This window comes from Musa acuminata, chromosome BXJ2-8, assembly GCF_036884655.1.
Source record: "Musa acuminata AAA Group cultivar baxijiao chromosome BXJ2-8, Cavendish_Baxijiao_AAA, whole genome shotgun sequence".
NCBI classification, from domain to species: domain Eukaryota; kingdom Viridiplantae; phylum Streptophyta; class Magnoliopsida; order Zingiberales; family Musaceae; genus Musa; species Musa acuminata.
Genome location: NC_088345.1, coordinates 47175568 through 47192610, shown reverse-complemented (window position 1 = coordinate 47192610; position 17043 = coordinate 47175568). Strand labels below are relative to the sequence as shown.

Sequence of the window (17043 nt, the reverse complement as noted above, 5' to 3'; positions counted from 1 at the left end):
CATTGTCATGGTAGCGCCGACTAATCAAGGAAGAAATATAAAGTTATGAAGAAGGTAAATAGAAGTCGCAGCAAGCATCAATAGCAACATGTGAAAGATGCCGATCTTATTCGCCATGCCTCGATGGAGGCATCTGATAGGTTACAAGATGAGTCTACTGATGTTGTTGTAATTTGGCTGGTAATGTTTGCTCTTCTTGAAGAAACAATAAGTTTATATTATCTTGCAGCAAACATATTTTCTTGTGGTGGAAGTCATGACCTTCAACCTTATTCTCATGAGAAGAACTATGAGACCAGTACCATATTTTTACCTCCGATGAGATAAAAAATGCTGATGATGTTGCCAATCTTACTCATCACCAATTAGAACTACATTGTTGTTGATGAGCATCCAAGGTCTATATAAAGCCTGCATAAAAGAGATCTCTTTTCCCAAAAAATAAATTGAATTTAATATATAATTTTCTTTGAGAAAGTGATTCCACATTGGTCCAAAAGTGAAGCTAAGCTTGGAAACAGGCTAATTGTGGAGTCTAACTTTGCATAGGACTCTTAGGAACGTCAAAAGCACATTTATATTGTTGAGAACCTAAGAATGGACTCTCATCTTTTTCAAACATTCTCAATTCACAGAAAAAACATGTGATGAATTCACGGTCTAATTTAACTCCAACCCATCTTGTTCTAATGTTTGAGGTGAATTAGAGGTCTCCAAATTTTGAATAAACTTATTAATTATATACAAAATGAACCTTTGGGAGGTACCTTAATTACCAATTGTATTACTTTTATTGATAGAAGTATAGTTGAAATTAAGCATAAACTTAAGCTGTGGAGATAAACCCTAGAAATTATTTTTTTAGAGTTAATAGGATTAAGACTAAATATAACTTAAGAGATATTTTGCATATTTCAGACATATTATTTGATAAAAAAAATAACTTGATGAAGATGTTATTTTTAAAATAAATAATGTATGTAGCTATAGTTAAAAAGAGTGAAATGATTATATATGATTGTCGTACTCCTTAAATATTATAAAGTCAATTATTTAAATGTATGCAAGTGATAAAGAAATAACATGAGAATATCAAAGTGAATGCATAAAGTTATCCTAAAATAAAAGAAAAAAAAATATTTTTATTTATGAACAATTAAAGTTATCTTTACAAATGATAACATAAAATGTCACTCAAGATAATGAGTGAGCCGTGAAAGTAAGATTCGAGTATAGGACCCGGCGATGATATATCAAAGTCTTTAACCAATATTTTTTTTTGGTGTTTTGATTGATAGATAATACTAATATCAAAATAAATAGCTTAACATTAGTATAATAGAAAGTTTTTATTTATTAATTACTTCATCAAATAATATTAAAATTAAAATTTTAACACTCGCTTGAAAAATGATGATTGGAGGAAATAAAATCAATTTATTAAGATTGCCAAATATTATTTAAATAAAAAAAATTATTTAAAAATATTAGTTAATTTATTTAGTTATTTTTTTTAGAGCTGTCTAAAAATACAAAAATAATAATCAACTTTGATAGGGTATATTTGGTTTGTTCTCTTCGTCGCAAGCTGCTACTAAATTGGGCCGTTCTGTTTTGCCCCTTCTGCTAGGGCTTCGAGTCTTCTCCTACCTCGCGGCCAATTAGCTCTGTTGCTGCCTCGGCTGGTAAGCAAAAGTTGCTTGGCATCATCGTCTTGTCTTTGTAGTTGCTTTAATCGAATAGTTTCCTACGTCTTCCGCAGCAATCTCATTGCTCATTACTTTCTTGTACTAAAGAAGAAGAAACCGAGATGTTTGGTGTCTGATTATTGATGTCCCGTTTCCTCCGCTTGTGTTTTTGGCCGAATGTGTTCATTGGATGTGCTGAAATGATTTGGTTGTCACTTGCACATCACGTGTTTGTTGTTTTGCCTCACCGCCATTGTAGGGTTTGACTCTTGCAGATGTGAGTGTGGTATTTTTAGCTTCTTTGTTGCGTCCATGTAGATTTTATGGGTTGTTGGAGCAGTCCAATTTAACATTTGCCATTGCTGTGGCATGCAAGCAAGAAGATGGTGAGAAGACGATAAAGAAAAGAATTTTGATGTAACATTTACCATGTAAAGACGGTTTAATTCGCCAATGCTCCCTTTTGGCATCTAAATTCTAACCACAAGTGTCTTTCTTTTTGACCAAATAGTACTTTGCTACTACATATCTGGTCTTTTAGCAAACACGAATTGTAAGTTTCACTGTAAAGTTACATTCCCTTGTTGCTTGCTGTAAGTTAAAGGTTTTGTGCTAGTTTCTGTATAACCCGATCTCTCGATTGCCAGGTTCAAGCTAAGGCCTCTATGGAAATTTACATCGAGTTTCTTGTTTTCGGCTTTGCTCATTCAAATTTTCCTATATTTGCATGGGATATCACTCTTCGTTTGGTAATTGTTTGAAGCTAGCCTCTCACCTTAATAAGATCTTTGTGCATGTTCATCAGACTCAAAAGATGTTTATATTTGCGAGCTCTATAGTAATTTTTTGCACATTGATTTTCTTTTACCGTTGAGCTAGCAGTGTTCAGCCTCGGTAAAACCATAATAGACAAGCGTAAGAACTAATTTTGTCACTCATGAAATTCCAATATATTTAGGTTAAAGGACCTGTCTTGATCTCTATTTTCTTCAGTATTTGTGAAATCAACTGTGAGCCCTTACTTCTCTTTGACAGAATTCTCGTTTCTAAGTTGAGCTGCAAGTTCCTTTTCCTATATATATGCAACTTCACATTATAATCTATATCATTAGTCTCTTTGCTTAACTTAGTGCATCCTCCATACACTATACTAGAACATGAAATTTTGCTGCCATTACCGATCTAAACCTTTTGTTTGATGTGAACTTTGAACTGTAGTTTCTGTGGTTTACTGCTTAATTCTGATAACTTACCTTTTCAGTTTGATATTACCTTCTAAAAATTAGATAATGCTGTTCGAAACTTGTAATGTTTTGATGTAACATTAGCAGAGTATTTAGGTTATGGCAGCAGATGATGATGGCATCTCAGTGCTGCTTAATGAACCCAGTGAATCTGATGAGAGATCAGTTGAGCTCTTAGATGAGGTTTCCGCTGTACTTCAAGAGTCTATCAAATCAGATGAGAAGACAGCTGAACTCAAACCTGAAGAGGTAGCTTGGGTAGATTCCTGCCTTGAATTTGGTCCAGAAATGTCAGACGATAAATGGATTTCTCTGAAAAATGCACTGCTTGATGCTCTGAGTTCCTATCCTACATCTTACGAAGCCACATCTGCCGCCATGGAGAGCAATGAAGACGACGAGAGTGTTCAAGTGAGTGAGGTGGCAGCTCAAGATCATGTCGCAGAGCATCAACCATCTGAGGAGACACGGAAAGAGGCTGTGGATGTGGAAGTTTCAGTGAGTCAAGAGGAGGTGGAATCACGAGAGAGTATTTTCAAGGTGTGGGATTTGGAGACTCCAGCAGCTGAAGAGGAGGAAGATGAACTTATCCAACAGCTGAAGAAGCTTCTCACCGGAAGTAGAGAAGGTCAAGAAGAGCTGCAACCTAGCAATTCCAGCTTGGCTCTCAGCCAAGAAAACGTCGCTGAACTTGTCACAAGCATGGTGGATTTGTCGCTGAAGCCTTTCGACGAGTAACTAATGAATTTGCCATCCTAACTGCAACAGAGACTACAAACATGAAGATTGGTTCTGTCATTTAAGCCATTCCTGTCTTTTATTTGTTTGTTCTGACTTGCTCTTTGTACTCGAAATGCCCGGTCTATATTTCTTGGTATACTTTAGTCTTTTAACTTGAGAAAATACTGAATGCTTGTTTATTGGAAAGAAGACTAATGTTTTAGATGTCTCTGATCTCGAAACTATGATGGTGTATCAAATTCACCTATCAAAAGCTAAGAACATGATATCTCATCCAATAAATTTTTGATATCTACATCGTTAGTGATGATATATTAGAATCGCTTACCAAAGACTTAGATTTTGAAACTTCATCTTCTATGTTTTTTTTAACCTAAAATCTGAATACGATTGTGATTAAGAATTTTAAACCTCATTTGCTACATAAATTATTCAAAAATATTGATCCTAAAATATTTATGTATCTCATCTGACATCCATATTACATTTATGTACCTAAAATATTGATCTAATGTTAATATATATAGAGATCCATTAATCATAAGTTGAAATTCAAAACATCATTTAATTAATTTTTGAGGATGCTAATTGGCTTTGATAAATAAAATTGACTGCTTGATGACAAAATCCAGGATCTAATTTCATTCCACCACTTATTATTTGCAAAAAGATTAAAAAAAAAATACTGAAGAAATTAGCTCTACTTAGCAAATTAACTGACCAGCTGATGAATTTTTGCATTAGACTATGATACAAACTGCAGACATTCCAGGTGACGAGGATGGAGGTGCAAACAATCGATAGCTTATTCTTCCCTACAAGTCTGATTGTTTCAGATGGCTCGGCGGGGCAAGAATTTTGACCTGTCTGCTGAGTATGATATCAAGAAGAAACCAACAAAATAAATTAAAAGAAAACCATAAACAAAAGCTTGCACTAAGAAACCAAAATGTCTTCGAATTAATATCAGTGCCATGCCAATATGTTTTGTCATCAACGATAACACTATGTGCACAACAACATGCACAATGAGCAGATAATATTCCAACCATGCAATTGTAGCTACTGCTTTTAGAGGGTGAACTGATCAAACAACATAAGACCGATGACACTTCAAAACCACCTTTAGTTGGTAGCATCTGTATATTATGCTCATCAAAAAGTCATCAGAAACCATTTTTAAGAAACATCAGAACCTTTGTGTGTCCACCATTTACGACTATGAGAGCTTGGGACACGTTGGAACCACCGGTGCCAGGCTGGATTTTCGGGACCTGGTGTACTGAGGACAACCAATGGGACAAATAAATCGTTAAAAGAAATTGTACAAGAAAAGAGAAAGGGTGCAAAATCACCAATCTGACCATTGAGCGGTGAAACTCACACTGGAAGGAGGGCATCAGATTTGCCTTCCGTGCTCAAGACAACTCTGCACATTCCATCAGTGGAACAGGAGTGTCAGTAGATAAACATGAAAGGAACGATAATTCAGGACATCAAAACCAAAAAAACCACTTACGCCTTGCATGCTTCAGAAGACGGCTTCATTGTTTCAATTTCATCTAGTTCAGCCTGCATGCACATAGGGCAAACACAACAAAGTCCTTTGAGCTCTTCATGAAGTACAATCATTTAAAAAAGAGACATGATGCATGCACTTCCATTAACCCTCGACCACACTAGTCTGGTGACATGCACTCTGCCCATGTGTTCTTGACGTGGTAATAAGTGTTTAAGCAAGCATTAGACATGTACACCATGTTAATGCATGTATATATGGATACTAATAGATTAAGCAGGTATAAAACCTTGTTTGGAGATTAATCATTCAGATGGTTATCTAAGATTTAGAGCACATCATGGAACCTTATCAAATGACACATCTTATTTTGGCCCAAGAATTATTCAGGAGATCGACTGAGATGAGTCTTCGCATTAAGTTAAGGTTGCAACTTTGCAACCTTGACTTCAAAGGCTTGAGCGCCACAACAACAATCTCTCAACTTGCAGATGCAATGCTGAGATGTTAACTCTTGTCAGACCCCAGATCTGCAGGAGCCCCATGCAGACCACATGTTTTAGTTGGTAATTATTTATGAAATAAACAACGCTTATGCTGGGTACGCTATGGGATAACCTGAAATTGCTGAATACTACCTTCAAACTTTCCAGCTCCAATAAAATCAGTATCATCAGAAGATTCAGTTGTTGAACTATTAAACTTTCCTATCCAAAATAAACATTCATTTATACTTTATAAATATAGAGCAAATATAATGTGATTCACACAAAAACCCAGTACAATGTTCTCTATGCTTCCAAGATATTACATTTAGCATGACTCGAACAAACACCTAGTAGTGTGTTCTCAATGTCTCCAAGTTATTACAATCAGCATGTAACAACTCTTGATTTAATATAATCAGCTATCAAATAAAAGAGTAGGTGGTCTCCAAGTTATTACAATTAGCATGTAACAAGTCTTAATTTTAATATAATCGGATTTCAAATAAAAGAGTAGGTGGAAGGTGTTATGCTTTCAATAAAATAATTAGTGGGAACGGCTGATAGGAAAGTTTCGATTATGCATCCTCTCATTTTACCTTTTCCAAGTTTTTTTTTTTTTCTTTGTGGAGGAGTTGAGAGTGAAAAATATTGCCAAGTAAGATGCAAATTGGATGCATCAGCATGGACACAGAACTGTCTAATTTCAATAGCAAAACAACAAGAATCCTTCTAAATCATTAACACTTTTTTCATCAAATTTTCCACATAATAATAATAATAATAATAATAATAATAATACACTCAAGGTAATACTGAAGTGGCACAGATCTTGGAAAATGTACAATGTTTTAAAATTCTTCAAGATAATTCAAGAAATATGAAAAATATGGACAAATAATATGAAAAGAAAATGAAAATTTGACTTATGCTGTAAAATGTCCATAAATTTCAATATAATATATCATATTAAACCTGGGAACTAGTGCCACAGATTGTCTCGTATATTAGTACTAGGAAAAAAAAAGGAGAAAAGGTAAAATGATTACAATGATCAAATTTTGATACATCATCTTCAGGTGATTTAAATTCACTAAATGAAACCTCCTAGAATGAATCCAGTAATGTTTTCACCTTCATCTGTAATTATCAAAAACATGTTTTGGGATTCATAATGATAGGGAGAAGAAAAAGTTCTTCCTCTCGTATGAGCAGTTGAAAGGTACAAGCTGAATTTAATTAGGAACATGCAACCTCAGATCTTGTTACGACAGTTGATATCGGTGCCACTATGTCAGAATTATTAGACACTGCAACACATTTAGTACTGTCATGCAGAGCAAATGAAATGAACATTTATCAAGAGAACCCACCATATGCCATCGATGTTAGGATGTGAAGAGACATAAACCCTATGTGCTCTTTTTCTCCCTCTTCATCTACTAATCTTTCCTCTCTAATTCATTCCCGTCTATTGTCAAATGGGAACTCTTCTGATTCATGATCCCCCATAAGAACACTCAGTATGTAGACTAATGAGGTCAATCTATGATGCTTCAACAAGAGCCCAAGGCGGGTAGAAGAGTGGAGGCGAGGACCTGGAGGTACTGGATCTCTTGGTTGAGCCGGGAGATGGCGGCCGACAAGCGATGCTTCCCCAAGAAATCGCCCGTCCGCCGCAGCGGACGAGGATGAGACGGCTGCGGCCGGGCCTCCGGCTCCGCGTCCTCTCCGTTTGTCGCCATCCTCTCGCTCTCTGTCTCCATCTCGCCGCCCTTGAAATCGATCGATGATCCTTAGAAGAAGAAGGAGAGGAAGGCGACGAGGGGCGAAGAAAGGGCGAGGTTTCTCAGAGCCATCGCCATCGTTATCCGAAGAGGAGGGGGTAGGAAAGAGGGAAAAAGAAGAGGAAGGCAAGAAGAACTGGACGTGTGGGAACGGGTCTCTTTTACTGATCACGGTCAAACGCACGCGCGGCTTTCAAAGCACCGCTGTGACTGCACGTGTACGGCACTGATCGCACTTCCTCTTCTCTCGTTATATATCTCTCCTTGCTTTTACCTCGCCGCTTGTACTTCTCCAGTGGCGTGACAAGTAGACCGGAAAGAGTTTGGCCTGTTGCACGCGGGAACGGGTCGGGTCCCCAATTGGTAGATCCGAATCTGAGTCGACCCCGAACCCGATCCGACTCACCAATTAAAATTACTGGAAACTAAAAGAATGGCATACCTTTGATCTTCAATGAAACTGCTTGCTCACAGCCAGCCTAATACAGAAGTCCAATGAGACAACTATCAGAGTCTTAGCTGCAAAAAAACACCAATAAACATTAAATTGATCTCACTTGGTGCAGTTTGTGTTCTTACAGCATTGATGGTGAGCAAGCAAAATGATTTCTTTGAATCAACTAGAGACATTACCCAGATTTGTTCACGTCATCTGCCACAAATGCATAGGAACAGTAAAAGAAGAGAAGGCAGGGAGAAGAACAAATTCATGTAAGAAGGGAAGTTGGCAATACTATTTGTGTATACAATTTAGAATCTTGCTAAGAAAGACATTAGGTTGCTGTGTTGTTTAACCAAATTTTCCTCTCTTCTCTCTTGTAGATTAGCCCTCTCAAAAGAGCTGGACATCACAGCCGAGCCTGAATTGAAGGCTTTTGTTGTGTCTAACACTAGACTTAAATCCTGAATTGAATCCTGGAGAGAAAACTAAAGCTTCTTCAGCATAACTCAGGTTATTAGGTGTGTCTAACCGTCCTGAGCCAATCATAAAGGAAAACACACTAGACTGATCTGATTAAGGCTGATTCCATACAACTAAATTCTTGAAAGGCTCATACTAGTGCAGAGATGTATAATTGTTCTATACTTAGTTTATTGTCATTTAGTAAAGGCATGCACATGTCCTACAGTTATTTCATTGCCACACATTGGGCCATATCATGCAATAGAAATTTTATCGACTTTATGAACCACCTTAACTTTGTTTTTTTATTTTTTTCCCAATTTTGATATTTCAATTTGATCATAGCCAAAATGCCAGTGCACTGATCTGATCCCTGATTGTGTTGATCTTGAAATTTATGTTGTGATTCCGAAACTTAAGCTTAGTTTATAAAATCTTCACATAGTCTTTTGTGTTGATTACTTCTGTTGCCTACTAGAATAAAAAAATGGACAGCAATAAGCATGTTAACTGATGTACCTGCAGGACAAAACGATCTTCATCACTCTCAATTTTCAGTGCCACCTTCACTTGTCCACACATCTCTCACCTTTAAACAGAAGAAAATCGACATAATAAAAGAAGGCAACTTTATAACACAGTTGCTAATTGAATGTAACTTCAAAATCATCATGAGAAGTGGTCAAAGATACCTGTGGAGCCTTTGTGCAAGATACATGGCTGAAAGCAAAGACACGAAGGCAAAACAACACTGACATAAATGTCATCCTTCTAGAGGTGTACTCTATATAAATTCAATTAACATCACAGAGAAAGTCTATGAATACATTAACAATCCAGAGTAGTTCTATCATGGAAATTTAGTCTTCTTCTCTTCTGGGACTTCTACCAAACTGAAAGGTTACTAACACAAGAAAATCAGTATACAGGAACAACTGTGTATCAGAGGCAAATATACCAAGTGTCAATGTTCAATGTGAATTAGTACATGGACAGAGTTCAAATATAAAATACTGTGATAACCATATTACAATAATGGAACAAGACGTATAAGTTCCAACATGACACGTAAAAACTAAACTTCCACCAATGAATTTCTGAAGTAACAATGAAATGAGATGAAAAGGTTACAACACAACAGACAAAAAACCGAATACCAAATAACAAACAAGTTGTATATGAAGATATACATGTGTCATGCCCAAGGGCCCATAAAAGAAATGCCTCAAACAGTAAATATGAATTATCATCTGCATATGTAGGCACTCTTACCTGCATATGCACATAAACAGACATATAATTCAAAAATCTGGATCGTGGAACCACCATATATCAACAGGAATGCTGTCTAAAAGGATATATATATATATATATATATATATACAGAGAGAGAGAGAGGGAGAGAGAGAGAGAGAGAGAGAGAGAGGAGTTCAGTAATATAGAGATTTCCTATTCTCTTCAGAAACTTTATTAATGTTATACAATCAAAAGTTGCCTCCCCCTATCGAAAAGGTCAAGTTTTTGTGAGATATGGGTTGTTGTGGCACCTCTAAACCATCCCTTCTTCAGTTTGTGAGTTCATCAGCAACACCATGTTTTCAGACACATACAACAAGAATAATGTCTAAGAGCATCAAATCAGGGCCAAATTTTCTCCTCCAGTTTCATGGTAGTCCACCTGACATACTCCTAGGCAAGCCATTGTTAAATTTTCTGCAGAACATTTTCTCTATCCTTTGGAAAGTATTCGAATGTGATTCATATATAATATATCTGAATAAGAAAAATAAAAGAAAGCACAAGCTTAACATTCCAAATCCAAATGCAGCTTGAAGCTCATAGCCCCTTCACTAGTATTCCAGAACCAATCAAAATTTCACTACTCTTCCTTGTAAGTCAAGGAGAAATTAAAAGGAAAGTCAAGAAAACATCTCATGGCATTCTTCACAACTGAACCCTGCCTTTGAGCTTCTCTTGACATACACTTTGCAGTCACATTGATACTCACTCTGCATTTTCTTCGTTGATCTTGACGTCTGAATGAGTGAAACAAATCACAAAATAAACTATGCTTTCACAAAATAAACATTTTCTCTATCCTTTGGAAAGTACTCACTCTGCATTTTATTAAGCGTTAAATTTCCAAAACTAAAGTTTGTGCTCCACAGCAAACATGAAAAATGGATAGTCCACATTTGTCAGTCAATTGACAAACAAACGAAAGAATATTTACCTGCATTGAGCAGCAGCAATCTTCCTTTTTCCCATCTTCAAGCCAATTCTAATAACCAGAACCTGCAAAAGTCAACGAGGTGAAAGAAGAGATTGCTCATAAAGTAACCAAATTATATTTCAGGCTACTCGACAATTCAGAATTCAGATGATGCATTACCATATTGAAGTCCTCGATGATATCTGCGATGCGTTCGATCTCGAGAAAGGCAGGTTTTTTCTGCTTGCTCCCTTCCGTGTCCCGCTTCACCCCGGCGGTGGAATGGGAGATCGCGACGGAGGCCTTGGCGACCAATGATCGAGCAACTAGAGGCTGTTCTGCTTCCTACCGCATAGGGCGAAGCACCCAGCGGCAGTCAAGAGGGGAGTGGAGACGCTGTGGAGAGAGACTGAGCCGCCCATCGCCAGGAACGTCGTGCTCACCACCATCAACGGCTGTGACGAGGCCGCCGCCGCTCCTTTAGAAACAGCTTCATTATAGAGAAACCCAATTAGATAATTAGGTCGTATTGGGCCTCATTATTGGGGACTCATTAATTAAAAATTAATAATTTAATAATATTTTTTTTTTATCAAAATTAGAAGAGCGAATTTCCGAAAATATATTTTTAAATTTTTTTCTCGAGAAACATATCTTATTTTCGGAATTTCCAAATAGTATTTTCTTTTTCCTAATACCTAAAATATTCATAACCACATATCTATTTTTGCTTTCTTTTTTTCCTATGAAATGATCCATAAGTTAATTCAGTTCTGATATTTACACTATGTTAATAGTATTTTTAATAATATCAGAAAAAAATATAATATAACAATATTATAATAGGGTGTGTCCATATTGTATTATAGTGTTTTTCTTAGTGTTGCCGAAAATAAAAAAATATTATATTATAATATTTTCTATATTGTGTTACAGTATTTTCTTAACATTACTGAAAACATTATAAGATATTATAGATAGTCTTCATTTATAATTCAATCTGATACAATAAACGAACCGCATGACCTAAAATAATAGACTCATCTACAAACACCATTAAATTGCATCAAAAGTGTAACGAACGACACCTGTGATGTAATTTAATGAAATAAATATCAGATAAGGATGAATCCAATAAATTAAAAAACAAAACGTGGTCTAAATAAAGTTGCAAGCAAAACACGTGACTTTATTCCAAAAGCCTTCTCCCCATTCCTCCATATTTTATCCTTTCTCTTGGTATCATTCCAATTTAATCCTCTATGTAATTTAATTTATTTATAGGCCCTCTAAATCGTTATCATATATTTGAGATATTATAGCTGATTTTTCGTCATACGTTGAATTCAAGTCACATTTTATTTGCAACCATAGAGATAAAAAATAATTAAAATAAAATTTGAAGATTTAAAGATTTATATATTATTTAATATTTTCGAAGATTTGAGAAAAACAATATAAAATATATTTTTTATCTGGCAAACATTTAATAGACATGTGATGGAAAACGTGGCACAAAAACCACCCTTTTTTTTTCCTAAAGAAGAACAATAAATTTCTACCTGTGCGTACGATACTCAAGCCATACCTAATTATAACTGGTCCCTGTCTGGATTTATATGGGTCCCACAAGCAGCAAAAGTAAGGTATGAATGGAGCAAATGTTCCGCCAGTAGCAAACAATTCGTGTTTAAGGTAATACCCTTCTCTGCAAACGACGATTCTCCCTCGTGGCGCGAGTTGTGACACGCGAGATACCTACGTGGCGGACATCGAGTGGAAGAGTTTTGCTGGTCCCCGACCTATCGGTTTCTCAATGTGCGACAACACCGAGTGTCGTAATATAAGTCGTAGATGTGGGACATATCGTGACACGATCTTCTAATTTAATGCATTATTTTTTGGCCTTTTCGGTGCTTCTTCCGCTCATTACTTTTTCTCCGCCACAGCTGCAGGGGAGGAAAACGAAGGAAGCGGAAGAGGAAGAGGAATGGCGGATCCTCTGGTGGCGCAGATCCCAGTGGAGAGCAGCGGAGAAGCCGAAGCCGAAGCCGAGGCGGAGAACACGGAAACCAAATCGGAGGAAAGCAACAGCAGCAGGTAGCTCTCCTGCTTCTTCTTTGTTCGTTACCCGTTTCTCCTTCCCATCCCCGAAGCAATTTTGTTCCCGAAAGAAACAACAAGATATTGTTTGAAATCATAGCGATCAAATCTTCTTCTTTTGGAGAATTTAAAGAAAAGATTAAAAACGATTATTTGTTTGGCATTTATCTTGGCTGGGGTTCTGATTTCTTCTGCAACGGATATCGTCTTCAACTTCGGGGTCTTAGGGATTTGTTGCTTAGCGTCTGTCAAAAGCTCTCACTTTGTGTTCCTTTGCTTGGCTTTTACGTCTGTGAGGATGTCGCGTGTGTCGATGCCGACGATGGCGAACCTGTTCGACCCCACGCAGCTCACCATCTTCTACAACGGAGCCGTCAATGTCTACAATGGAATTCCTTCTGAAAAAGTTTGCATTTTGATCTCCTATTTCTCCTTCCTTTCTTTTTCTTGTGTTTCGTTTTGCTTGAGAACTGGAAGTCTTTGAACTGACTCTTTGCTGAATCCTGAGATAGGCACAGGCCATAATGCTCATCGCTGCTGCTGCAGCTACGCCACCAAATAAGATCAGCCCGACCACCTCTGCCACCACTGCGGGTTCGACAGTACTCACGAGAACTCTGTCACTGCAGAGCTCCTCTGTCTTCGTCACGGGAGCGGTGCCGCATGGCCAGATTGTTCTCAGTGCTAGCAGCCCCCCCCTCTGCAAGCTTCAAGCTGGTTGGTTTCTTTTCTTTCCTTGGTCTGTGATCATGTGAAAGCTCTTCCTTTTATCTCTCTGGAATTGCTGATCAGTGTGGGGATTTGCCTGCGTGCAGAGCTCCCGATAGCAAGAAGGCACTCGCTTCAGTGTTTCTTCAAGAAGCGCCGCAATAGGTAAATCTTGTCCTTCTGTTCCTCCCTTAGTACTCAAGCAAAGAGCAATATGGACTGGTATCTGCTATTTATGTATAAAGAAACGAAAGATGATGTTCATAATAAGTATACTACTAATGTTCTGATACTTAACTATGATGATTTCTTGAGAGACAGTTGTGTTTGTAATTGACTTTTTTCCCAGCCAAGTATTATAGATCATCAGTAAATTCAAAGGGAAGGATGAAATCAGATGTGAAGAAAAAGAAAATACAGCAGAAAAATCATTTTGATGTAGTTTGTTAAAGTAGAAGGAAGGATATCCTTTGAGTGTTAGTATTGTCACCAGGTTCTATCTGATACAAACAGGCATATACATGCATGCCTGTGCATGTGGATAGAGGTCAGAGGAAAAAAGAATGAAGTTGGAGTATCCACTGCAAATTTTGGGGATTAATGGATATTCGACCATAGCTATATGAATTATACCATGCCACAGTGGTGGGTACCCGGAAATTTATCATTGCATTCTAAACACAAAGAACAAAGTGGAAACTTCTCTAATAAAACATTAGCTGCGATTTATGTTCCTCTATATCTTTTACATCGCTCATTATAAAGCCTTCAGCCCTCGAAGGCCAGTATGAGTTTATAATGAGAAGTGATCACTACATGCTTAAAGATAATGATGTGTCTTAGATGGAAGCCTTCACATACATCCTGTTTAAAATTTAAATATTAAAGTGGGACAACTGTCCTTTTAAGAAGCATCTCTAAGACTTTTAAGTTTCGAAAGATTCACACATGGTCACCCAGAAGAGGTAAAAGATGCAGATACATGTATGTATGTATGTATGCATATTTGCTTGTTTGTTTGTTTGTTTTTTGTGCATCAGTGCACACTCCATGTCTTTTTGATGATACAGATTAACTTGTTCTAATATTCAGTTTATGCCAGATATTAGCACCAATCAGCTTGGAATTTATTTCTACCAATAATGCATTTATCACAGATAAGGGGACCCCAAATCACTAAGTATATGGGAACTCTCTCATTGCCTAGTTTTTGTTCCCAAGTTATCTACATGAAACTATTGTTGTTTCCTCTAGGAAGGTCAGACTATATTGAGCTACATGTAGAAAAATTGATAACACAGATTTATTGTATCTGATCTTGATGTTCTTGTGATTTAATCTTAGCTTATGTACTAAAATAAATAAATAGTATGAGGCACTGCTATTTTGCACCTAATTTTCTAGAACATTTTCTTCATCCTAGAATAATTTTAGTAGCTGAATGAAGAAACTATTTTATTCTTGCCATTCAATACTTTATTCTATAATAGGTTATTGCAATTCAGGGTTCTCTCTGAAATATTCTTTGGGTATAAGCCCTTTTTCCTTTTAGTTATAGAATATAATTGCTGTGTTAAGATGTTGAACAACATGAAACAGGGAGGCTTCTATTGAGGAAGATATTAAGCTAAATTAAAAAAAAAAAAAGCCTCTGGGTTGAGATAGGGTAGCTGTTCCTCCAGTTGATTTAGTTGATGGTCCCATGATTGTGAGGATGAAAATGAGGTGGAACTCTTCAGCCTGAATGTATTTTCTGGCCATTTAAATACTGAAAACTTTGGTGAATGTGGCCTACAGTTTGTAATCCATGGACAGTCAACTGTGCTCGTTATGCCTGTTGTAATCCATGGCCTACAGGTTGAGTGGTTGACCAATAGAAGTACAGTGTGGTTCAAAACCTAAAACGCATGGAATCATGGTATATGAATCGTGTCTGATTCATCGGTGGTATCATGTGTTTTAAATCTGATTGACTTGCAAGGAACACACTTTTGCACTGCACAAGTGGACGTAAAGGAACACTTACTGTTGTTTTGTGTCTCAATTATTAATAAATTTCCTGTGTATTTATTTTTCCACTGCATGTTTACCATCTTGTTTCGTTCTAATCTTTCATATTGGCCTTTGGTCTTACTGGACTAATTGTTGGTATTCAGGTTGGCAAGCAAGGCACCTTATGCTTTGGCAAAACCATTGGAGGGGATAAAAATGGCCTCAGAGGAAAAGCTTACTTAAATGGGCTTATGGCCACTGACATCCAAACAGTCACGAGCTTCTACTTTGAAACTTATTAACCTAGTAGTATTTATAACCATGAACCTTTATGATCTCTCATGATTCCATGAACACTCTGCTATAATTGTTGTGTTGCCAGATTGATGTTTATGTGATGAAATGGCTCTTGTTTCCTAGAAAATGCATTGAACTTATGGATGCTATTATTGTTGAATCTCAAACAAATTAGTTTGATCTTTTCATGGCAGTAGAAACTTTGAACTAGCTTATGCTCGATCAGTTGCTGAACCATAAAACTCTGGATACAGAACAGCTCATCATAAGAGCACAGTAAAAAATGTGTATTGTTCTCACTTTGCTGTGTTGTGAACCGTAGGAAGTTTGCTATTTTGAGATGGTATTCTCTCTCCTAAATTGCTCAGCATGTTCTTTACACGAGATAAATGTTTTATTCTTGTTTCTGTCTCTGCCAGGATGCCCAATTACACACAGCATATCTGCAGAACTCATTTTACAGCTCCTTCGAAGCTGAGCAATCCACAATGGGATGAAGAGTGGATTCTTCACGTCTCATAAGGTGGAGACACGCAACCATGGTCGGACTTGCTTGCGGTCGCAGGAAATGTGCGCCGGGGGATCTGTTGCAACATCTTCTACAAGTTCCACCTTTGCAACCCCACCAAGATGCCCAGTAACGCCTCGAGTTGGCCAATCGTGGCCACGTGTTAATGCCTTTTCGTTTGGATATACTTCCTGCTTTACGAGATCCAAAGTTACCGTATGCAATCACCCACGATAAAGCTGCGTCAACCCGATCTATAGCCACGTGTAAAGGTCTAATAGCATTGGATCTTCGCAGCGAACAAAGCCTAAGTGATGGCAGTATGATAATTTTGAGGCACGCATCGCACCAACTCAAATCTCCGGTCTCTCTCTGTCGCTCATCCTCCTCTCTCCCCGCTGCCGCCCACCCCACACTCACAGGGGGAAGAAGAGGAGGGGAAGTACGAAGGAGAAATAGAAAGACGCCGGCATTCTCGACTCATTTGTTTTCACGAGGTTGTAATCTGCTCTCTCTCTCTCTCTCTCTCGTCTTTATCGTATCATCGAGTTTGTTGCCTCGTTTCTCTGTCGTGTTTGTAGGGTTTTCCGGCTCTTGTTTCTATTACTCCTTTTGGCAGACACCAACGTAATCCTTTGAAAGAGTAGCCGAGAAATGTCAGATTAGTCACTAGCTAGTGCGATTTCATCTCGTTGATGGGGCAAAGGAGTCGGTCGCTTTTGGCACTGGTGCGCCATTCCTGATGCTTTGGGCTAGAAAAAGAAGGTTCATTTTTTCCATTCATTAACACTGTGGCCCATGGATTTGACTCCAAATAGTCGGATAGACATAGCTTTATTGCTGTTGTTGTCATCG

At 37.5% G+C, this 17043-nt stretch overlaps 3 protein-coding genes across 5 annotated transcripts; 2 read left to right on the top strand and 1 right to left on the bottom strand.

Annotated features, from left to right (window-relative positions):
* Positions 1 to 1555: 1555 nt before the first annotated feature.
* Positions 1556 to 3877, top strand: LOC135585198 (uncharacterized). 3 transcript variants are annotated; one of them, XM_065122121.1, is made up of 2 exons: positions 1556 to 1685; positions 3020 to 3877. In XM_065122121.1, the coding sequence occupies exon 2, from the start codon at positions 3032 to 3034 to the stop codon at positions 3668 to 3670; it is 639 nt and encodes a 212-aa protein (XP_064978193.1). In that variant the 5' UTR covers positions 1556 to 1685; positions 3020 to 3031; the 3' UTR covers positions 3671 to 3877. The 3 variants fall into 3 exon arrangements, with proteins under 3 accessions (XP_064978193.1, XP_064978194.1, XP_064978195.1); XM_065122122.1 differs by having other exon boundaries at positions 1572 to 1685; positions 3029 to 3877; XM_065122123.1 differs by having other exon boundaries at positions 1581 to 1685; positions 3017 to 3877.
* Positions 3878 to 4610: 733 nt separating this feature from the next.
* Positions 4611 to 9630, bottom strand: LOC135619789 (guanine nucleotide-binding protein subunit gamma 2-like). The gene is made up of 6 exons (XM_065122124.1): positions 8888 to 9630; positions 7907 to 7983; positions 7276 to 7792; positions 5193 to 5245; positions 5058 to 5102; positions 4611 to 4955 (listed from the first exon to the last, which is right to left on the bottom strand). Exons 3-6 carry the CDS (start codon positions 7441 to 7443, stop codon positions 4853 to 4855), a joined length of 369 nt encoding a protein of 122 aa, XP_064978196.1. The 5' UTR covers positions 7444 to 7792; positions 7907 to 7983; positions 8888 to 9630; the 3' UTR covers positions 4611 to 4852.
* A 2862-nt stretch (positions 9631 to 12492) lies between these two features.
* On the top strand, positions 12493 to 15868 carry LOC135619788 (protein TIFY 3-like). The gene is made up of 5 exons (XM_065122120.1): positions 12493 to 12680; positions 12981 to 13089; positions 13196 to 13400; positions 13499 to 13556; positions 15548 to 15868. Exons 1-5 carry the CDS (start codon positions 12571 to 12573, stop codon positions 15624 to 15626), a joined length of 561 nt encoding a protein of 186 aa, XP_064978192.1. The 5' UTR covers positions 12493 to 12570; the 3' UTR covers positions 15627 to 15868.
* Positions 15869 to 17043: the final 1175 nt, after the last annotated feature.

What these genes read in the sequence shown, in the direction of transcription:
- LOC135585198 (XM_065122121.1), top strand. Translation starts at nt 3,032, where the DNA reads ATGGCAGCAGATGATGATGGCATCTCAGTGCTGCTTAATGAACCCAGT.
- LOC135619789 (XM_065122124.1), bottom strand. Translation starts at nt 7,443, where the DNA reads ATGGAGACAGAGAGCGAGAGGATGGCGACAAACGGAGAGGACGCGGAG. An exon ending in AAGAGATCCAGTACCTCCAG is followed by an intron (nt 5,246 to 7,275) that starts GTCCTCGCCTCC and finishes ATGTGCATGCAG; the next exon opens with GCTGAACTAGATGAAATTGA. An exon ending in TCTTCTGAAGCATGCAAGGC is followed by an intron (nt 5,103 to 5,192) that starts GTAAGTGGTTTT and finishes TGGAATGTGCAG; the next exon opens with AGTTGTCTTGAGCACGGAAG.
- LOC135619788 (XM_065122120.1), top strand. Translation starts at nt 12,571, where the DNA reads ATGGCGGATCCTCTGGTGGCGCAGATCCCAGTGGAGAGCAGCGGAGAA. An exon ending in ATGGAATTCCTTCTGAAAAA is followed by an intron (nt 13,090 to 13,195) that starts GTTTGCATTTTG and finishes ATCCTGAGATAG; the next exon opens with GCACAGGCCATAATGCTCAT. An exon ending in CCTCTGCAAGCTTCAAGCTG is followed by an intron (nt 13,401 to 13,498) that starts GTTGGTTTCTTT and finishes GCCTGCGTGCAG; the next exon opens with AGCTCCCGATAGCAAGAAGG.